General features: G+C 47.1%; 1 protein-coding gene across 2 annotated transcripts in view; it reads left to right on the top strand.

Annotated features, from left to right (window-relative positions):
* Positions 1-23,417, top strand: part of med13a (mediator complex subunit 13a) — a 260,218-nt gene that overhangs the window by 194,105 nt on the left and 42,696 nt on the right. The window contains exons 12-18 of one of the 2 annotated variants that reach the window (XM_083638644.1): positions 4,219-4,340; positions 4,865-4,955; positions 8,721-8,932; positions 10,387-10,586; positions 21,121-21,481; positions 21,950-22,487; positions 22,815-22,982. In XM_083638644.1, coding sequence (XP_083494770.1) covers positions 4,219-4,340; positions 4,865-4,955; positions 8,721-8,932; positions 10,387-10,586; positions 21,121-21,481; positions 21,950-22,487; positions 22,815-22,982 — 1,692 coding nt within the window. Of the gene's footprint in view, positions 1-4,218; positions 4,341-4,864; positions 4,956-8,720; positions 8,933-10,386; positions 10,587-21,108; positions 21,482-21,949; positions 22,488-22,814; positions 22,983-23,417 lie in introns of both variants that reach the window. The other variant, XM_083638643.1, reaches the window with a different exon arrangement.

Below are 23,417 nucleotides of genomic sequence, written 5' to 3'. Positions count from 1 at the left end.
CTGCCAGCCTCAGTAGCCCTGGACAGTCAAACACACATAGTGATACTGCCAGCATCAGTAGCCCTGGACAGACAAACACACATAGTGATACTGCCAGCATCAGTAGCCCTGGACAGACAAACACACATAGTGATACTGCTAGCCTCAGTAGCCCTGGACAGACAAACACACATAGTGATACTGCCAGCCTCAGTAGCCCTGGACAGACAAACACACATAGTGATACTGCCAGCCTCAGTAGCCCTGGACAGACAAACACACACTGATACTGCCAGCCTCAGTAGCCCTGGACAGACAAACACACACTGATACTGCCAGCCTCAGTAGCCCTGGACAGACAAACACACACTGATACTGCCAGCCTCAGTAGCCCTGGACAGACAAACACACATAGTGATACTGCCAGCCTCAGTAGCCCTGGACAGACAAACACACATAGTGATACTGCTAGCCTCAGTAGCCCTGGACAGACAAACACACATAGTGATACTGCTAGCCTCAGTAGCCCTGGACAGACAAACACACATAGTGATACTGCTAGCCTCAGTAGCCCTGGACAGACAAACACACATAGTGATACTGCTAGCCTCAGTAGCCCTGGACAGACAAACACACATAGTGATACTGCTAGCCTCAGTAGCCCTGGACAGACAAACACACATAGTGATACTGCTAGCCTCATTAGCCCTGGACAGACAAACGCACACAGTGATACTGCCAGCCTCAGTAGCCCTGGACAGGCAAACACACATAGTGATACTGCCAGCCTCAGTAGCCCTGGACAGACAACACACATAGTGTGATACTGCCAGCCTCAGTAGCCCTGGACAGTGAAACCAAAGGCTATAATGCATCTTCACTCAGATCCCTTAGAAGTAGCACACACACTATTGAATGAAACTACGCACATCTCTTGTCTATACAACCGTCAATGTAACGATGCAAAGCTGGCTGAAAAACGACAAAGTCTTCCTTTAAAGCCCCAATCAGTAACTTTTTCACCTTAACACTTTGAGTGCCACGGCCCTTGGGCAAAAGGTTGCTTGCTGTGCCACATAGGCCGCAATGCATTTTAAAACAGTCATATAATTTCTTTAATAATTACTATGTAAACACTGAACACGCACAAATAACGATGAGACTCTCTTCTATCACCTGCAAAAAAAAGTTTATTGATCCCATTTTCCCTTCTTTAGTTATGAGCCGGAGAAGATAGCTTGATCGAACCAAAAACAGCCCTTTTTTTCTACGAGCTGAGATAATGAGCCTTTTGTGAAATTAAACATTTCAAGCACATCACTGACTCTGAAGCTAATTTTCTGATGTCTGGGTCTGTCTGGGTGAAGTGTATGCTGCTCTGCGTGCTCTGCGTGCCCCCCCCCCCCCCCCCCCTCAACTGCACACGCCTCCTCCTGGGTGTGTCTTATGTGTCTGGTGGCTCTCTGCTGCTGCACACACAGTGAATGGTGCGCGACATCCAGCTTTTTGGTTCCGCGTGTGTTTGTCACGGGCCACAATGCTTCCAGTTGAGAATAATAAAGCTGATTATGCGAATGTGCTGTCGCAGCGGACAAGGAGGTGCTCAGTTGTGACAGCGGATGCAGCTGCTGCGGGCACAGCTGGCGTTTGGCTCGGTTTGGCTTCATGCATGTCGATGCATACGGACGGATGCGATGCGATTTCCTTTTTCCCCAGCGACTTCTTCTGTGTTTGGCTCCACTTTCTCTTATCAGGAGAGTGCTGTCGCCACCTAATGGGGTTTGTAAAATAGGTTATAGACCTCCAATAGCTACAATATTGTAAGAGGCGATGTAAGAAGCTTAGATCGACACCCCCCCGTCAAAAAAACAATTTGGAGTTACTGACGCCATTTGGCGTCGCTGGCAGCCTACGGTAAATTTCTAATGACGCCATATGGCGTCGCTGGCACTCAATGTGTTAATATAACAGCTTTTTAGTCATTGAGGATGGTAGAGTGACTTGTAACTAGAGTTGCTCCGATCGATCGGCACTTGATCGGAATCGGCCGATTTGGCCTTTTTCGGCTTTGATCGGAGTTATCAAAAGTGCCGATCAAACAAGGCCGATCAGAATGACACAAAATCTGCAAGAACTACTACCAGAGACGTTTCAATATAGAGATAGTGCACTCCCAGGCTGCCAAGTAGTATTCTTCCGGTCTCCTAAAGGGCAGCTTGTGATTGGCTGTCTCTCCGTGTCATGAAGCTTCATTGGCTCCCAAGTTTCCTTAGGGGGCGTGGTGGTAGTGGCGAAAAAGTGTTTGGAAGTTGCACTCTCTCTATAGCGAAAGCAGCTTGGGCGAGAACAAACAGCACAGCAGCTAACATGGCGTCGCCTGTCGGAATTTTACAACTTGTTGAAGAAGGACAACAAATTTGCCGTTTGCATTGTGTGCTCAAAAGAGATACCGCGTGGAGGAACGCAGCAGAAGAGTTTCAACACTACGAACCTCATAAGACATTTGAAGGTTTCCCACGTCAAGGAATTTGAGGAGTTTACAAAGTTGGCGAGCGCTAAGGCAGCGAAAGAGCGTGCAGGAACCCAAACGCCACTCACTCAGCTAACTGTAACAGAGACATTGAAACGACAGCAACCCTACAGCAACGACAGCAAGAAACGAAAAGAAATAAATGCAAAGCTAATGGAATTCATATGTCTTGATCAGCAGCCGCTGTCTGTTGTGGAAGACCTCGGGTTCAAACGCCTCATGTCCTGCTTGGATCCACGTTACACGCTGCCAGGACGTAAATATTTAACTGACGTTTGCCTGCCGGAATTATACCAAATTGTGTACAAGCACATCGAGAGCCTTATGAAAGACAACACCACGTCAATCAGCTTCACGACTGACATTTGGAGTTCGAGTGTCTGTCCTATGTCCATGCTGAGCCTAACTGCGCAGTTTATTGATGAAAAGTTCGACCTGAACAAAGTTGTACTTCACTCACAAGAGTTTTCTGGGTCACACACCGCGGAGGCTATCGCTGCAGCTTTCACAGACATGTTCCAAGCTGTGTTGGTGCACATGTTGTGTACATAGTATTATATTTTTTGTTTTATAAGACTGTATTTATTTTTCCACAGGAAAGCTACAGTATACAGTCTACTCTGTAAGCTCCAAGTTGTCTCTAAGAGAGTGTCTCTAGAGAGAGTTGCATGTTGCCTTAGCCTGCAATAAAACGGTTGTCAATTCATGATACTTTCTCATCTCCTAATTTTAATACTTAATATACAATGTCGATGTTGTTAAGAATAATTAAATATATGAATAATGCGACACAATAAATAGAAGGCTTGAATTGATGGATTTGACGTGGTGATCGGTGATCGGCCATATCGGGATCGGCAGATACTGCTTCCAGTGATCGGTGATCGGCCTCAAAAAAGCTGATCGGAGCATCTCTACTTGTAACAGGGAGAATGTCACCTCTATTGGTCACACACCGCCCTCCAAAGGCCTCTCCTGGGACTAAGCAGTTTCCTGCCTGCGTCCCGGAGGCAAGATGCGCGCATGCGCTCTACAGCGGGAGCGTTGTGTTCCTGGAAACAAGGAAGTAACTCGATGCGGATTTGCTACGAAAATGACGTTTCACGTAACTATGGATTATTATTTCATCACATGGTGAGTACCCGATGTCACAACATGTACATAGAGCTTTCTGGTGCTGTGTTTTGTTGACTTTGAACGGCGATATCAATATCGATACTATTGCACTCAGAGGGCGCAGTTTCTCCAATAGCAAAACTTTGAAAAGTTTCTGAATGGGGCTTTAAGTCTGATATAACAAGTTTGTCATGCCACAAGTGGTTCAAGTCTCTATAATAGAATTCTGGGGGCCAAAACCAGCCCTCATGATGGTTCTGCCTGGCCCGGGAGGTCTAAGACAAACCACACCATTTGACTTATGAAGCGAAAAAAAAACTCATGAGATGACCTAAATTGGCTATTTAGAGTGATTTTCAATATAATAAATACTGGAGAATAAATGCACGGTATGTTTTCTATGATTTAATCTAGTGATCAAATTAGAGGTTACGGGATGACAAAAAATTATTGCCCACCCCTGCCCAAAATGAACTTCTGGCGATTACAAGTAGGAGTCAAACATTCTACAGTAGTACTAAGTGTGTGTGTGTGTGTGTGTGTGTGTGTGTGTGTGTGCGTGTGTGCGTGTGCGTGTGTGCGTGTGCGTGCAGACGCTCAGCGGGCAGCCGCCCACAACCGCATGGCTTCCACCAGCCTGATCCACGAGACGGACCTGGTGGTGTCCATCAACGACCTGGACAACCTCTTCAACTCGGACGAGGACGACCTGGCGGTCAGTAATGGCCTCCACTCGCCATGAATGTCCTATTAAACAGAGCGCGGGCCTAGCAGCTTGACGCACACGTGTATCTGTCGACATTTGTACAATGTGGGCCAGTCAGAGAAAGTGTCTCCACGCTGCCCATCATCATCTGACAGGTCCTCCCTGCTACACTACACACACACTGCAGTCTCATAGTGGCTTCTATTCCAGACAGCCTTCCGCAGCCTTGAAATGGAGAGCCTCCAAACTCTGTCACTGCAACAGACAGAAGCACAGGACCTGCTGGAACCCACAGAGCCGCTACTACTACTATGGCGACTACAAAGCTGGAAAGCACACAAGCACGCACACACACATAGATGCTCCTGTCCCGCAGGTAGTCATGTATGATACTCACTTGCAAAACTGACTTGCCGGCACCACAGGTGTGAGAAATCGGATTGAATTTAGAGCAGTGTTATTGATTGACACTTCGTCTTACTGAAATGGTCATGTGGTAAAACACTCTTCTTCTCTTTTTCTTTTGTCCGCAGCCCGGTTCCAGGCGAGCCGTGAACGGAACAGATGACAAATTTGGCAGCAAGGAACCAAAGCCAGCCACTCTGGACCCCGTGTCCTGCATCAGTATGTATCTCTGCCTCTATCTCTCCTGATGTCTCCGTCTGTCTCTCCTGCCTGGACACTCATCTGCTGTGCATATCCTTACACTATGCCCACAAGGATGGATTTGTCCTGAGTGTTAGTCCACAATCATATTTTTGAGCCCTCTGAAAACTAAGAATGGTGCAGTGAGATTTTGCCGGAAGCCACTTCACTTTTAGATGCAGAATTCCCTCTGTACACAATTCCGGCTAAGTGGGATGGCATCATATCTGTTGATCCACTAATGAGAATGAAAGCTTTCCCTACTCATGCACCTCTGATGCTCACCCTTTGCTTTGCCACCTAGTGGTGGAGAGTATGGTTGTACTTTGAGTTGTCAATGCCTCCGTGTTTAGCTCATAACTGACAGCTTAGAGCCTTGGGGCTGGAGCTGCTGTCTTGTTATCTCCTCTGTGACTGTTAGGCAGGCTTTCTGTACAAACAATGGATGCTTGCCTTTAAATTACACTCAATTTGTTGCTCACAAAACATCAGTTGAAATGTTGAAAAACAGTTGAAAGCTGGACTCGGGCACAGCTGTATCAGACTGTGTTTTCTGTTGAAGCACACTAATTTATTTTTTGTTCTCAGCTCAGGCATACTAATCTAAGATTAAAGATAAGTTAACATGACATATATTTCACTGTGAAGCAAACTGATCTCAGATCAAACATCCTGCTTTAGATAACATAATAATCGTAAATAAATAATAGATACACTCCCGGACTGGCCTTTTTAACATGAGTCCCCCTGGATGCATCTGCCTATTGCAAATTGCACACAGTTTTGAGAGTTTGAGGCCTTGAAGATACATCGTTTCTGGCCATCTTTACCCAGAGCCTCTTTGTCAGGGAACTGTTTATTGTACTGTGGCTTCAAATTATGTATGAAGATAACAAGCGGCGAAAAGAAAGGTTAAGTTGCTCCGGCTGTTGCTCACCTTTCAGCCATGCACAAACAGCCCTTCCAGTCCCTGTAAATCACTTCAATGGAGAGGCAAAGTGACCGCCTATTTCCTGCTTCAGCACTGTACCAGAGATTTTCATCCGCCATTTATATTCCCATAGACATTTCGTAAAATGCGTATAAAAATAATTGTACTGGTTCAAACCAAACAGTACAGATATATTTAGAAACAGGAGGGACCACATAACATTTCACAACCTTCCCAACCTTTTTTGGCTCGTGGCCCTATTTGACATCGCAAAAATCTAGGGACCCGCGACATTCAAATTCCGGTACACCATCGATAATGTCATCAGTGACATTGTCAGTGATGTCAAATAGTATGCTTCTTTTTCCCCGCAGAATTCTGACTTCAATCTCAAAACTCTGACTTTATTCTCAGAATCCTGATTTAAAGTTATAATCTCAAAGATTTTCATCTAAATAAAAAAATAATTAATTAAGAGTCACTCACAATGTTGATTGAGGCTATAGTCCATTGTTGGAAGCCTTTGCAGTATATAGTGACATTAGGTGACATTAGTAATGTCACATAATGCAACACTGTTTGGATGTCAATTGCAATTACCACTCATCGCCATAGGTATCACCCAAGAGAACAATGCTGAAATCTTAGAGATTATCACTTTAAACTCTGAACTAAAAAATAAGTAAAAATAAAAAATAAATCGCAAGTGACCCTAATCATCTTCGGTAGTATTAAATTGGGTGTGGTGTAAAAAATAAATAAAAAAAAATAAAGTGTAAATTAAAGTTTTTTTTTAAGAAATTTCAGGCGATCCTATTTGAATTCCAACCCCACTTAGGGTCGCGACCCTAAGGTTGGGAACCACTGCCTTAAGCTTAATTTATACTTATTAGAAAGTGTCGCTCAGCACATGGTCGCAGATGAAAAATAATGTGTCGCTCATGTTGCTGCATTTATGCTGTCAGTGAACCCACGTCGGAGGCAAGATGTAACTGCAGCCGCATATAACGACACACAACCACACCACTCACCTCCTCTCTCTCTGGGAAGTTGGTCACGGTGTTCTTTGTGATTTTCACGAAGTCATACATCAAGGACATGCTGATAAAAATAGCAGGGACACGTTCATTCAATTCATTTCAGCGAAAACTAAAACAAGGAAGTAAAGCGCGTGCCCGTCTATATAGCCAATCACACTTGCGCGACATTATGTGACGTAGTCAGCGACACTAGAAATTTCACTAGGTAGCAGACACTGCTCGCCGACACTTGAAAGTGTCGACTCAAGTCCTCATTTCTGTCGGCGACCGTTTCAAAAGTGTCGACAGACAAAGCATAAATTGGGCTTTAGAATGAATATATCTTGTAAAGCCTTATAATGAATATATCTTGTAAAGCCTTATAATGAATATATTTTCTAAAGCCTTATAATGAATATATTTTCTAAAGTCTTATAATGAATATATCTTGTAAAGCCTTACAATGAATATATTTTCTAAAGCCTTACAATGAATATATTTTCTAAAGTCTTATAATGAATATATCTTGTAAAGCCTTACAATGAATATATTTTCTAAAGCCTTACAATGAATATATTTTCTAAAGCCTTACAATGAATATATTTTCTAAAGTCTTATAATGAATATATCTTGTAAAGCCTTATAATGCTTATACAGTATATTGTAAAGCCTTACAATGAATATATTTTCTAAAGTCTTATAATGAATATATCTTGTAAAGCCTAGAATGAATATAATGTATCTTGTAAAGCCTTATAATGAATATATTTTCTAAAGTCTTATAATGAATATATATTTTTAAAGTCTTATAATGAATATATCTTTTTAAAGTCTTATAATGAATATATTTTCTAAAGCCTTCTAATGAATATATCTTGTAAAGCCTTAGAATGAATATATCTTGTAAAAACTTAGAATGAATATATCCTTGTAAAGCCATTCATAGACCAGAGGATGATTGTCACAAGAGATGCTTTGTGTTTGGATGAAATGCTGTGTTGAAGGCAATGAAAGTACATTGTCGGGAATTGATTGTGATGAGATCTATCTCTCCTCATACCAGCATGTTTACCAGGGTTAGTTGTGTAGTACGGGCTTCAATTGTGTTAGGAGTCCTTTTTTGACATACCATCTATTACGGCTGGGCAATTAACCGAAAATGTATCGAAACCGACATTTAGAAGCTCTAACCGACTTAATCTTGCTCATGTAAATGAATTCAAATAATTAATGTAAATTTGGTTAATACTTTCCCCAATGCGTGCGTTCATGAAGTGTCCCCTTAAAAAAATACTATTCCATCCAACTAACGTTAGTCCGTGTTCAGGCATTCACTCAAAGAGAAGCTGTTGGCATGGAGGATGACACGAGTGAAAACACCGAGCCAACAAACAGTACAGTACAGAAAGTAATGTTTTACCTGGGCACTTCACACAGACTACCCCAAGTAAAGACACCGGAGCACTCTTTTCCGTCTGCACGTTTTAATAGAAGGGGCTGACTGACGTTTCGACAGACAAGTCTGTCTTCCTCAGAAGACAGACTTGTCAGTACAGTACAGTACAGTACAGACCTTGTCAGAGAACTATGAGGGCAGTGTTTAAAAAAAGTGTATAGAATAATCGTTCATTAATCGTAAATTGAGGTAAAAGTTTGAAATAATCGTGATATTGATTTGAAGTCATATCGCCCCACCCAACCGTCTATGGATTACCGATCTACATTACATTTGCTCTGCAAAGGGAATCTGTCTTTTTCTCATAGCCCCTGGTTCCTCTCCTCTCCCCCCACCAGGTTCAGCAGACCTGACCCAGATGTTCCCCACACCCCCCTCCCTGGAGCAGCACATCATGGGCTATTCACCCATGAACATGTGCAGCAAGGAGTACGGCCATATGGAGGCCAGCCAAGGCATGGGCATGCTGGACGGCACCTCGTCCTTGGGGGGCCACTTCAAGATCGAGGTGGATGAGAACTTCTGCAGCCCCAAGCCCTCTGAGATCAAGGTGGGCCCGAGTCAATAAGTCTGTCTGGTGTTATCCTGCTCTCCAATACAACTGACTGAACCCATAGATCCTGTTTACTGTCAGAAGTACTAGATTTAGGCTTGGGCCGATTTTCGGTAATATTGAATATTACGATATTTACCGAATATCGCGATTTCGAAAACTTCTTCTTCTTCTTTTGATTGATTGATTGATTGATTGATTGATTTTATTTATGGATATAGAAGACAACAAAATCCAAGGGATGACATGTAAAAGTGTGAACACTTATTTTCAACATGGTCCCTCTTCTTCTCCTTCTTCTTCTCCTCCTTTCTTCTTCTTCATTTGCAATTTTTGGCAGTTTTGCACAATCTGCCCTGCTGTCGACTCTTCACTGTCACTGTCACTGCTTACTGTACATTATTGGTGCTGTTAAGAGTTGTACTTGTTGCTGCAAAGGGAGAGGTAAAGAAAGGAAGTGAACAGCATATCAACCTCTCAGTGCTTTATGCATACTAATATGTAATATATAGGGCTGTCTTCGACTCAGAATTCTGCCAGTCGAATCGAATTCGACTGTCCAATACGAATATTCGACTATTCTATCAAAATAACAAATAAAAAAAGTATAGAATATCTTCAGTAATTATTTTGACCATATTAACAGTCAATGCAACAGAGTGATGGGGACATATTTTGAGCATTTAAAAATCAATAAGAGACTGTATCAGGCAAGATTTGACATCGCTATTGGATAATAGATTTGTCTGAATAATGAGACAGGCAGGAGACATCTATTTCTTTTTTAAATTAAGCTATTATAGCCTATCTTTTTTATTTCACCTTTTCAACATTAAAACATGTAACCTACATGAATAAACAAATGAAACCGTGTAAAATAAGACATTGCCGCTGCTTTGAAATAACATCTCTAATGCCTACTAGGGCTATTCTATACAGTTCTTTAGCCTATTTCTCAAAAACGGATAGGCCTAAATAAATTAACAAATAAAATTAAGATTGGAATTTAAATGGGAAAAAACGACTGCTCGACTTGAGGAATCTCGCTCTCTCGACTGATGATTAGACTATTTCGGCTTTTAGAGGACAGCACTAGTAATATACTGTATGTAGCTGAAACACAACAGCCTATAATATAGCCTAGATGTCATAAGTCCAAGTAACTGGTTGGTGGATATATTTTCCTCCTTGTGCTCATTTTGAAGCAGCAGGGTGGCCTTCAAACAAAAAATAAAAATATTCCATGTTCAGTCCCTGTGTCAACAATGATCTACCTTGCTCAACTGTCCTTAAGCAAGACACTTGAATCCCTACTAGCTCCAGTGATACGGTTCTGTAGCCGAGCGTGATCTCTGACCTCCCTAGAGGAGGCCAAGCCAAAAGATTTCCTCTACCAGGATCAATAAAGTATCACCTAATGATTTTTCCTTCTCTTCTCCGCCTTCCTTCAGGACTACTCGTTTGTGTACAAGCCAGAGCTGTGCCAGGCGTTTGTAGGCTGCTCCATGTTTGCCCCTCTGAAGACGTTGCCCAGCCAGACGTGTGTGCCGCCTCTCAAGTTACCAGACGAGTGCATCTACCGGCCCAGCTGGACCATGGGCAGGGAGCTACTCAACCCCGTGCCTGTCATGAGCTTCCTCAACAAAGACAGGTGAGAAGAGGACAGGAGTGCCTTTATTGGCTTTTGCTAAGTACAGTGCTCGTCCAAAAAGAGACACCTGTTAAAAAAGATCCACCAGTGATAACGGCAGCTCCCATTCTCTGAAGAACTCCTCAATATGGTGGTAATGCTGCAATTAGCACGCTACATTGAAGCCATTCCATCAGTAATGGAGATTTATCAATCTGTGTATGCAGAGGTTTACTGAGGCAGCATTCTAATTTTAACTTACACTAGACACACCAAGGCTGCACTGGCTGGTATGCCATGTGTGTGTGAGGATGCGTATACTCTTCACTCTCTGGTCTCTGTCTCTCTCAGTCTACACACAGACACAGATATACTCTTCACTCTCTGGTCTCTGTCTCTCTCAGTCTACACACAGACACAGATATACTCTCACTCTCTGGTCTCTGTCTCTCTCGGTCTACACACAGACACAGATATACTCTCACTCTCTGGTCTCTGTCTCTCTCAGTCTACACACAGACACAGATATACTCTCACTCTCTGGTCTCTGTCTCTCTCAGTCTACACACAGACACAGATATACTCTCACTCTCTGGTCTCTGTCTCTCTCAGTCTACACACAGACACAGATATACTCTTCACTCTCTGGTCTCTGTCTCTCTCAGTCTACACACAGACACAGATATACTCTCACTCTCTGGTCTCTGTCTCTCTCAGTCTACACACAGACACAGATATACTCTCACTCTCTGGTCTCTGTCTCTCTCGGTCTACACACAGACACAGATATACTCTTCACTCTCTGGTCTCTGTCTCTCTCGGTCTACACACAGACACAGATATACTCTTCACTCTCTGGTCTCTGTCTCTCTCGGCCTACACACAGACACAGATTTCAGTTTATCCCCAGTTGTCGCCCCCACCCCTAGCATGATGCTTCATTGCTCAGGCAGAGCAGGGAGATGAGTGTAAAATGCCTGCTTGCTTGAAGATGAGGATTATTATCAGTGTGAGTGGTGAGATGTTGCCCCACGGCAGCTCCATACCACCTCCCCGCTCAGAGCAGCTTGGAGTCACCAGTTGATTTGTCTGGCTACAGCTCTCCTAAAATATGCATAACATACTTTATTCCAAATTGGTTTTCTTAGGCGTCCTAAACTCCAAAAGCCGTGTTGTATTGTTTGTAGACACTATATTGCATTTGTATTGGTGTATACCTATGATACCTTTGAGATGTTTGGACCTAGGGAAATTACATGTTGCAGGCTTATAGAGCATCCACTGACATTGATTGCAACTATAGACTTGAGTATCAGCATGTCCTTTAGTATGGTTGTGATTAGAGACGTGTCTTGGCTTGTGGGCAACATATAACTTACTGTACATATGATTTATAACTCAGAGGTGAACTGTCCATACCACTTATCCTGCAGGTTCAGGGCTCAGTTGGAAATGTCAACTGACTGTTAAATGCAGACGCAGATAAAGGGAAATCTTTTTCTTGCTATTCACCTTATGTTCAGACCTTACAGTGGGCCAAATTCTTCCGGGTCCTTTTAACACTTCCGGCGGTCACGGCGCAAAATAAGAGAGTTGTTTTTGGAGCGGACAGTGAAGGGGGTAAAATAAAGAACGTAGCCTACTACTTTGAGCTGGTACACAGCAAGCAAGCGAGTATCCACTGTTAGCCAGGTCAGATAACGTTATCGTCGACAATGACGAGCACTTTCTTGTAAAACATACCTGGACTCCAACAAAGAAAGCTTCAGATAGTTTTCTCTCCTCCGAGTTGCGCTCGAGCCACTTACGTCAATAAGACCTGCAGATGTTAACGTAATTCCCTGGAATGCGAGAATTAACGAGCCAGTTACATGGCGTTGCATTCTTAGACATTGCCGTTTGCTTTTATTTGGTATGTTTGTTACATACAATTGGCTAAATTATTAGTTAATTCAAAGTTAGAGGATATTGGAGCAGCCAGCCATTTTATTTTATTTTATTTTTAGCCGGAAGTTTTGATACGGCCACACAACCGGGTCAAATGGGCGTGGCTACATAAGGTGAATAGCAGAGGTAAGCGCACATATAGTGCTATACATTTCTGCCTGATGGCAGACCCAAGATTATTTTCATGACCTTTCTGCTTTATTAGATGGTATGAAATGTCGAGGAGATGAAAAAGGTTGTGTCAGATTCTGAATGCATCGTTACAAATACATGGTATGGTTGTGGCAGCCACATACTCTGTGTGATTGAGCGGTAACGCCACACCTGGATAATGTGGGCTGTGGAGGGAGAGAGAGATGTGTCGGCACGATGCCTGGGTAATGTGGGCTGTGGAGAGGGAGAGAGAGGTGTTTCAGCACGATGCCTGGGTAATGTGGGCTGTGGAAGGAGAGAGAGGTGTGTCAGCACGATGCCTGGGTAATGTGGGCTGTGGAGGGAGAGAGAGGTGTGTCAGCACGATGCCTGGGTAATGTGGGCTGTGGAAGGAGAGAGAGGTGTGTCAGCACGATGCCTGGGTAATGTGGGCTGTGGAAGGAGAGAGAGGTGTGTCAGCATGATGCCTGGGTAATGTGGGCTGTGGAGGGAGAGAGAGGTGTGTCAGCATGATGCCTGGGTAATGTGGGCTGTGGAGGGAGAGAGAGGTGTGTCAGCACGATGCCTGGGTAATGTGGGCTGTGGAAGGAGAGAGAGGTGTGTCAGCACGATGCCTGGGTAATGTGGGCTGTGGAAGGAGAGAGAGGTGTGTCAGCATGATGCCTGGGTAATGTGGGCTGTGGAGGGAGAGAGAGGTGTGTCAGCATGATGCCTGGGTAATGTGGGCTGTGGAAGGAGAGAGAGGTGTGTCAGCATGATGCCTGGGTAATGTGGGCTGTGGAGGGAGAGAGAGGTGTGTCAGCATGATGCCTGGGTAATGTGGGCTGTGGAGGGAGAGAGAGGAGTGTCAGGATGATGCCTGGGTAATGTGGGCTGTGGAAGGAGAGAGAGGTGTGTCAGCATGATGCCTGGGTAATGTGGGCTGTGGAGGGAGAGAGAGGTGTGTCAGCACGATGCCTGGGTAATGTGGGCTGTGGAAGGAGAGAGAGGGGTGTCAGCATGATGCCTGGGTAATGTGGGCTGTGGAGGGAGAGAGAGGTGTGTCAGCATGATGCCTGGGTAATGTGGGCTGTGGAGGGAGAGAGAGGAGTGTCAGGATGATGCCTGGGTAATGTGGGCTGTGGAAGGAGAGAGAGGTGTGTCAGCATGATGCCTGGGTAATGTGGGCTGTGGAGGGAGAGAGAGGTGTGTCAGCATGATGCCTGGGTAATGTGGGCTGTGGAGGGAGAGAGAGGTGTGTCAGCATGATGCCTGGGTAATGTGGGCTGTGGAGGGAGAGAGAGGAGTGTCAGGATGATGCCTGGGTAATGTGGGCTGTGGAAGGAGAGAGAGGTGTGTCAGCATGATGCCTGGGTAATGTGGGCTGTGGAGGGAGAGAGAGGTGTGTCAGCATGATGCCTGGGTAATGTGGGCTGTGGAGGGAGAGAGAGGTGTGTCAGCATGATGCCTGGGTAATGTGGGCTGTGGAGAGGGAGAGAGAGGTGTGTCAGCACGATGCCTGGGTAATGTGGGCTGTGGAGGGAGAGAGAGGTGTGTCAGCACGATCAAGGTTCAAGGTTACTTTATTTTGTCTCCCAAGGGAGAAATTTGTCTTGGACACGGACCAGCAGCAAACATACACACAGTACAGTGCACTACAAACATTAACAATGTGGCACACAGTGACACGTAAATCCCGTCACTCACCGACGTAATAAATAAGACACCTTAACTCCACCTCAGAGCCTTCTACCCCTCTGTCTGCCTTCCGCAAGGAGTCCATTGAGGAGTGTAATTGACAGAGGGACAAAAGAATACTTGTACCTATTATATTTCCACTTATGGACCCCATACCTCCTGCCTGACGGCAGTAACCTATACTCTGGATGAAGTACATGAGAGGGGTCAGACACAATTTTCTTAGCCTGCCCAATGGTACCGGTAGACTGCTCAAAAATGACCTGGGGAGTAATGGGAGGTGTAGACATCCCCATAATCTTCCCTGCCATTTTGACCAATCTAAGAATCTCAGTTTTATACTTTACCGTCAGGTTTCCAAACCAGCTTGTGATACCATACCTTAACATGGACTCTATGCTGGCTCTATAAAAGATTAGCATTATATTTCTGCATACACCAAAGGGTCTAAGCCTACGTAAAAAATGAAGGCGCTGGTGTATTCTTGCACATAGTTTTGTCACATGAGGGTGCCAGCTCATTTCACCATCAATCTGGACTCCTAGATATTTGTAGGAGGTAACCTGTTTTATGTCATGACCATGTATACCAATCAGGGTGTGGTCACCTATAGACCGGGGATCGACCACAATCTCCTCTGTTTTCCTTACGTTAATTTGTAGGTGATGTTCATCACACCATCCTACAAACCTGTCTACTCCTGTTATATGGCTACTGATGTTTCCTTCACCTGTGAGTAGACTAAGGATAACAGTGTCATCAGATAATTTGACCACATACTGATTGGGTTGTGAGCTGACACAATCATTTGTGTATAAAGTGAACATCAGGGACGAACTAACTGTCCCCTGGGGGGCCCCTGTACTGCTCACTGTCTCATCAGAGAGTGACGAGTTAAATCTCACCTGTTGTGGCCTGTTTGAAAGAAATGAAAAGTACCACTTAATTAGAAAAGGATTCACCTCCAGCCTAGCCAACTTTCCTAGGAGGACATCTGGATGGATTGTATTAAAAGCGGAGCTGAAATCAACAAACAGAAGCCTTGCATATGTTTTATCATCTTCAAGGTGTTTTAATAATCGGTGGGTCAGTGCAGAAATCGCATCACTAGTTCCACGATTCCTTGCATAAGCAAATTGATAGGGATCTAGTGATTGCTCTGTTTCTTTCCGGAGCTCCTCCGTCAAAATTCTCTCCAGGGATTTAACCACATTGGAGGTCAATGCAACTGGCCTATAGTCATTATTCTCTAATGGACAGGACTTTTTGGGAACTGGCACTATAATTGATCTCTTCCAGATATCTGGCACCGTATGGGTGTCGATTGACATCTGGAAGAGACGATGCCATGCTGGAGTTAGTTCCTCCGCACATGTTTTTAGGAGGAATGCACACATTCCATCCGGTCCAGTTGCTTGCCTGGGTAATGTGGGCTGTGGAGGGAGAGAGAGGTGTGTCAGCATGATGCCTGGGTAATGTGGGCTGTGGAGGGAGAGAGAGGTGTGTCAGCATGATGCCTGGGTAATGTGGGCTGTGGAAGGAGAGAGAGGTGTGTCAGCACGATGCCTGGGTAATGTGGGCTGTGGAGGGAGAGAGAGGTGTGTCAGCACGATGCCTGGGTAATGTGGGCTGTGGAAGGAGAGAGAGGTGTGTCAGCACGATGCCTGGGTAATGTGGGCTGTGGAGGGAGAGAGAGGTGTGTCAGCATGATGCCTGGGTAATGTGGGCTGTGGAGGGAGAGAGAGGTGTGTCAGCATGATGCCTGGGTAATGTGGGCTGTGGAAGGAGAGAGAGGTGTGTCAGCACGATGCCTGGGTAATGTGGGCTGTGGAGGGAGAGAGAGGGGTGTCAGCATGATGCCTGGGTAATGTGGGCTGTGGAGAGGGAGAGAGGTGTGTCAGCATGATGCCTGGGTAATGTGGGCTGTGGAGGGAGAGAGAGGTGTGTCAGCATGATGCCTGGGTAATGTGGGCTGTGGAGAGGGAGAGAGGTGTGTCAGCATGATGCCTGGGTAATGTGGGCTGTGGAGGGAGAGAGAGGTTTGTCAGCATGATGCCTGGGTAATGTGGGCTGTGGAGAGGGAGAGAGAGGTGTGTCAGCATGATGCCTGGGTAATGTGGGCTGTGGAGGGAGAGAGAGGTGTGTCAGCACGATGCCTGGGTAATGTGGGCTGTGGAGAGGGAGAGAGGTGTGTCAGCATGATGCCTGGGTAATGTGGGCTGTGGATGGAGAGAGAGGTGTGTCAGCATGATGCCTGGGTAATGTGGGCTGTGGAGAGGGAGAGAGGTGTGTCAGCATGATGCCTGGGTAATGTGGGCTGTGGAGGGAGAGAGAGGTGTGTCAGCATGATGCCTGGGTAATGTGGGCTGTGGAGAGGGAGAGAGAGGTGTGTCAGCACGATGCCTGGGTAATGTGGGCTGTGGAGAGGGAGAGAGGTGTGTCAGCATGATGCCTGGGTAATGTGGGCTGTGGAGGGAGAGAGAGGTTTGTCAGCATGATGCCTGGGTAATGTGGGCTGTGGAGGGAGAGAGAGGTGTGTCAGCATGATGCCTGGGTAATGTGGGCTGTGGATGGAGAGAGAGGTGTGTCAGCATGATGCCTGGGTAATGTGGGCTGTGGAGAGGGAGAGAGGTGTGTCAGCATGATGCCTGGGTAATGTGGGCTGTGGAGGGAGAGAGAGGTGTGTCAGCATGATGCCTGGGTAATGTGGGCTGTGGAGAGGGAGAGAGAGGTGTGTCAGCACGATGCCTGGGTAATGTGGGCTGTGGAGAGGGAGAGAGGTGTGTCAGCATGATGCCTGGGTAATGTGGGCTGTGGAGGGAGAGAGAGGTTTGTCAGCATGATGCCTGGGTAATGTGGGCTGTGGAGGGAGAGAGAGGTGTGTCAGCACGATGCCTGGGTAATGTGGGCTGTGGAGGGAGAGAGAGGTGTGTCAGCATGATGCCTGGGTAATGTGGGCTGTGGAGGGAGAGAGAGGTGTGTCAGCATGATGCCTGGGTAATGTGGGCTGTGGAGGGAGAGAGAGGTGTGTCAGCACGATGCCTGGGTAATGTGGGCTGTGGAAGGAGAGAGAGGTGTGTCAGCACGATGCCTGGGTAATGTGGGCTGTGTAGGGAGAGAGAGGGGTGACAGCACGATGCCTGGGTAATGTGGGCTGTGTAGGGAGAGAGAGGTGTGTCAGCACGATGCCTGGGTAATGTGGGCTGTGTAGGGAGAGAGAGGTGTGTCAGCACGATGCCTGGGTAATGTGGGCTGTGTAGGGAGAGAGAGGTGTGTCAGCACGATGCCTGGGTAATGTGGGCTGTGTAGGGAGAGAGAGGTGTGGCAGCATGATGCCTGGGTAATGTGGGCTGTGGAGGGAGAGAGAGGTGCGTCAGCATGATGCCTGGGTAATGTGGGCTGTGGAGGGAGAGAGGTGTGTCTGCATGATGCCTGGGTAATGTGGGCTGTGGAGGGAGAGAGAGGAGTGTCAGCATGATGCCTGGGTAATGTGGGCTGTGGAGGGAGAGAGAGGTGTGTCAGCACGATGCCTGGGTAATGTGGGCTGTGGAGGGAGAGAGGTGTGTCAGCACGATGCCTGGGTAATGTGGGCTGTGTAGGGAGAGAGAGGTGTGGCAGCATGATGCCTGGGTAATGTGGGCTGTGGAGGGAGAGAGAGGTGTGTCAGCATGATGCCTGGGTAATGTGGGCTGTGGAGGGAGAGAGGTGTGTCCGCATGATGCCTGGGTAATGTGGGCTGTGGAGGGAGAGAGAGGAGTGTCAGCACGATGCCTGGGTAATGTGGGCTGTGGAGGGAGAGAGAGGTGTGTCAGCATGATGCCTGGGTAATGTGGGCTGTGGAGGGAGAGAGAGGTGTGTCAGCACGATGCCTGGGTAATGTGGGCTGTGTAGGGAGAGAGAGGTGTGGCAGCATGATGCCTGGGTAATGTGGGCTGTGGAGGGAGAGAGAGGTGTGTCAGCACGATGCCTGGGTAATGTGGGCTGTGGAGGGAGAAAGAGGTGTGTCAGCATGATGCCTGGGTAATGTGGGCTGTGGAGGGAGAAAGAGGTGTGTCAGCATGATGCCTGGGTAATGTGGGCTGTGGAGGGAGAGAGAGGAGTGTCAGCACGATGCCTGGGTAATGTGGGCTATGGAGGGAGAGAGAGGTGTGTCAGCACGATGCCTGGGTAATGTGGGCTGTGGAGGGAGAGAGAGGAGTGTCAGCATGATGCCTGGGTAATGTGGGCTGTGGAGGGAGAGAGAGGAGTGTCAGGATGATGCCTGGGTAATGTGGGCTGTGGAAGGAGAGAGAGGAGTGTCAGCATGATGCCTGGGTAATGTGGGCTGTGGAGGGAGAAAGAGGTGTGTCAGCATGATGCCTGGGTAATGTGGGCTGTGGAGGGAGAGAGAGGAGTGTCAGCACGATGCCTGGGTAATGTGGGCTATGGAGGGAGAGAGAGGTGTGTCAGCACGATGCCTGGGTAATGTGGGCTGTGGAGGGAGAGAGAGGAGTGTCAGCATGATGCCTGGGTAATGTGGGCTGTGGAGGGAGAGAGAGGAGTGTCAGGATGATGCCTGGGTAATGTGGGCTGTGGAAGGAGAGAGAGGAGTGTCAGGATGATGCCTGGGTAATGTGGGCTGTGGAGGGAGAGAGAGGTGTGTCAGCATGATGCCTGGGTAATGTGGGCTGTGGAGGGAGAGAGAGGAGTGTCAGCATGATGCCTGGGTAATGTGGGCTGTGGAGCGAGAGAGAGGAGTGTCAGCACGATGCCTGGGTAATGTGGGCTGTGGAGGGAGAGAGGAGTGTCAGGATGATGCCTGGGTAATGTGGGCTGTGGAGGGAGAGAGAGGTGTACAGCACGATGCCTGGGTAATGTGGGCTGTGGAGGGAGAGAGAGGGGTGTCAGCATGATGCCTGGGTAATGTGGGCTGTGGAGGGAGAGAGAGGTGTCAGCACGATGCCTGGGTAATGTGGGCTGTGGAGGGAGAAAGAGGTGTACAGCACGATGCCTGGGTAATGTGGGCTGTGGAGGGAGAGAGAGGGGTGTCAGCATGATGCCTGGGTAATGTGGGCTGTGGAAGGAGAGAGAGGGGTGTCAGCATGATGCCTGGGTAATGTGGGCTGTGGAGGGAGAGAGAGGTGTCAGCACGATGCCTGGGTAATGTGGACTGTGGAGGGAGAGAGAGGGGTGTCAGCACGATGCCTGGGTAATGTGGGCTGTGGAGGGAGAGAGAGGGGTGTCAGCATGATGCCTGGGTAATGTGGGCTGTGGAAGGAGAGAGAGGTGTGTCAGCACGATGCCTGGGTAATGTGGGCTGTGGAGGGAGAGAGAGGGGTGACAGCACGATGCCTGGGTAATGTGGGCTGTGGAAGGAGAGAGAGGGGTGACAGCACGATGCCTGGGTAATGTGGGCTGTGGAAGGAGAGAGAGGGGTGACAGCATGATGCTGTCAAGTGTGGCCACCAAGTCCCAAGAGTCATACCTGAAAACCTTAATATCCTGCTTTGGTGCTGCTTTTGTATCCCTATCCTAGGGCTGTGCAATTAATTGAATTTTAGCCTCAATTACAATTTCCCACAATTATGAAAATAATCAAGAATGATAAAAGAATAATTTTATATATTTTTTTGTTAGCCTATTTATTTCTCTGTGTTTTGTTTTACTTTTATTTGCTTTTATTTCTTTGTTTTTCAGTTGAATTATATTTAAAGTTCAAAGAAATCCAGTATTCAAAAGACAAGGTTTTCTCAGGTACAATAAATTCATGATGTTGCCAAAGTAATGAGTAAAGTTAAATAATCGTGATCTCAATATCAGTCAAAAATAATCATGACTATGATTTTTGCCATAATCGAGCAGCCCTAACCTATCCCAATATGAACCTGCCCGGGCTGCTGGAGAGGAAGCAGTGCTGCCTGGGACTTCCTTCTGATGGGACTCTGCCAGGAGTTGTTCCCCACATACAGCTAGGGACACGATGTGCTCCCCTCACCCCGCTTCCCCCTGCCTTGCTCTCTCTCACTCTCCACACAGTTGCTTGCCAGCCCCAAAAATAGACTTTACCTCAGAGGGATGCTTGTTGAAATATTTGTTGAGTGTCTTTCTTGCTCCCCCCCCCCCCTCTCTCTCTCTCTCTCTCTCTCTCTCTCTCTCTCTCTTTCTCTTTCTACCCCGTTTCTCATTCTCTCTCTCTCCCCCCCCCCTGCTTGTTCTCTCATGTGTAAACATGTGCAGTCACAGCCCATTCTCCATTCCTTTTGTAGTGAGTGTTGTTGTGGCCTACTGCCGTATTGCTTGACCCATCTACATAAACACAGCGACGGAGTTGGATAATGAAAATGCGTCCTTTACATTTGAAGATATCTACCGACTACCGAGTGCTGCCGTTAACTTCAAATGACCGGGGGAATGAAGCACTTTGTGTGTGCTAGCGCTGGCTTCTCAGACCCCTAAATAGACATCATTATATCAGGCCGTGCTGTGAACCCCCAATTGATCATATTTTGTCTCTTATCTGTCTGAGAAGATTTGTGTCATCTATGTATGCTGTACATTAGATTTGTGTCATCTATGTATGCTGTACATTAGGAGATAATTGAGCGATAGAGAGATAATACATTCTCTAATTGGGATGATTTCTATGATTTGAGTAGTAGTGAAATGAGTTTACTCATCTTGCTGGGGATCACAGGAAGCACAGAGACTATACTATACAGTAGATACTGTACGTCTTCAGGTTCTTGTGTGGCCTTTTCCTCACTCATTTCCTTCTGTCTCTCCCCAGTAACATCCCCAGTGTAGGCAGCACCATGGACCAGGACTACAGCCAGAGTTACACTCCCCAGACCTACACGCCCTTCATGTCCAACAGCGCCCCGCCGAGCAACAGCGGCGCGGGCATCCTGCCTTCCCCCGCCACCCCGCGCTTCTCTGCCCCCACCCCGCGTACGCCGCGCACCCCGCGCACCCCCCGCGGCCCATCCAGCGTCCAGGGCTCGCTCAAGTACGAGAACTCGGACCTGTACTCGCCGGCCTCCACCCCCTCCACCTGCCGGCCCCTCAACTCGGTGGAGCCGGCCACGGTGCCCTCCATCCCCGAGGCCCATAGCCTCTACGTCACCCTCATCCTCTCTGAGTCGGTCATGAACCTCTTCAAGGTAGGGATGTTCATGATTAGTCGTCAATTAATTAAGCACCATTAAGAATCAAACGCATATTAACCGATTAATCGACAATGTAGGCTATATTATGTGCTATTTTCTCACAATTATTTATTCTTCACCACAAGGGCGAAATTTAACTTTCACCGCTTATACAGAGGAAGAAGAAAACCAAGCAAGCAGGCAAAAAGTCCAGTATGGGAGAATTACACAAAAAAAGACAACAGTATTCATTGTAAACATTGTGATACATTGTTGTAATACAGCACAATGACAGCTAATGCAGGAGGTTTGGCTGGTTGATTAACTTGAGTAGGACTAATGACAGCTGTAAAAAGCCGCATTAGGTATTATTTATATTTTGTATGTCAAAAGCTGTTTTTTTATATATTGATTAATTGATCGTTAACATGACCAATTAATCGATTAAGGAAATTGACTAAAAATGTGTATCCCTACTTCAAGGACTGCAACTTCGACAGCTGCTGCATCTGCGTGTGCAACATGAACATCAAGGGGACCGACGTGGGCGTGTACCTGAGTGACCCCGTGGGCGAGGCGCAGGACCCCTGCAGCTGCGGCTTCAGCGCCGTGGTCAACCGTCGCTACGGCAACGGCTCGGGCCTCTTCCTGGAGGACGAGCTGGACATCATCGGCCGCGGCTCAGACGTCAGCCGCGAGGCGGAGAAGCGCTTTGAGGAGCTGCGGCTGCCCTCGCCGGACAGGAGAGGGGAGCGCGTCCCGGACGAGCTGATCCTCCTCCTGCAGGACCAGTGCACCAACCCTTTCTCGCCCATCTCCAGCCTGGAGCAGGACGTCCTGACCCGGGGGCCTGGCGGGGCCCCGGCACCCCCCTGCGTGAGGGTGGAGGAGAGGGACTACCACAGCGACTGCTACATGGCTCTGGAGCACGGCAGGCAGTTCATGGACAATATGTCGGGCGGCAAAGTGGACGAGGCGCTGGTCAAGAGCACCTGCCTGCATCACTGGGCCAAACAAAACCGTGAGAAATACTGCATGTTTCCCCACACCCACAAACAAGTGATTCCCACATGGACGCAAAGAATTGCGCATTTATTTGTTACAAGTGGAGTGATCTGCCTTTTTTGGCTTGTTTTGAGAAAGTTCTTGAAACAAGTCAAGTTGGAAACCAAATATATTATCTCACCATATTTTATTTGTTTTAACGTTTTGACGTTTGACTAGTTGAGACTTTTTGCAGCCTAGTCTGCTGACCGATCCTTCTCCTCAGGACTGCTTGTGTAGTTGCAGTGTGCGTTTCCCGTGTTGTGATCCGTCTGTAACTGTGCCACTCTTATCTGCTGTCCAGCGGTGGACGTGAGTGCGCTGTGCTCCCAGGATGTGCTGCGCGTGCTGATGTCCCTCCAGCCTGTGCTCCAGGACGCCATCCAGAAGAAGAGGACGGTGCGGTCGTGGGGCGTTCAGGGACCCCTCACCTGGCAGCAGTTCCACAAGATGGCTGGACGAGGTTCCTACGGTAAGTCTGGGGACGCAGCAGACTTTTAGTTTTGTCCACTTGACTTGTTGCTGCCACAGTGTAGAGCTACTTAGGATTATACAACACTGTTGTTGTAACAACAGTTAGCTCCGGTTGAGCAAATTGATTGGACAAGAGGCATTCCATGAGTGCTGATATACAGTAGAACAGCAGGCCAGGGTATGCATCACTCCACTTCACAGTAGGGCTGTTCGATTTTGCCTAAAACTAAAATTGACGATTTTTTCTCTCAAAACTCGATTTTCGATTTCGATTTCGATATACTATTATACTTCTCTAAACATTTGTTGCCCTGCAGAGCTCTTTTCCCCCCTTTTTTTCCATAAGTGACAATTTACGCTTTTACTCTGAAGGCAGAACAACCCAACTTCCTGTTTTAGCTTGCCACTGCTATGCCTAACTTCCTGGCTGTTG

This window comes from Poromitra crassiceps (genome assembly GCF_964638095.1).
Source record: "Poromitra crassiceps genome assembly, chromosome: 1".
Lineage (NCBI taxonomy): Eukaryota > Metazoa > Chordata > Actinopteri > Beryciformes > Melamphaidae > Poromitra > Poromitra crassiceps.
This window is presented reverse-complemented; position numbering and strand designations above follow the sequence as displayed.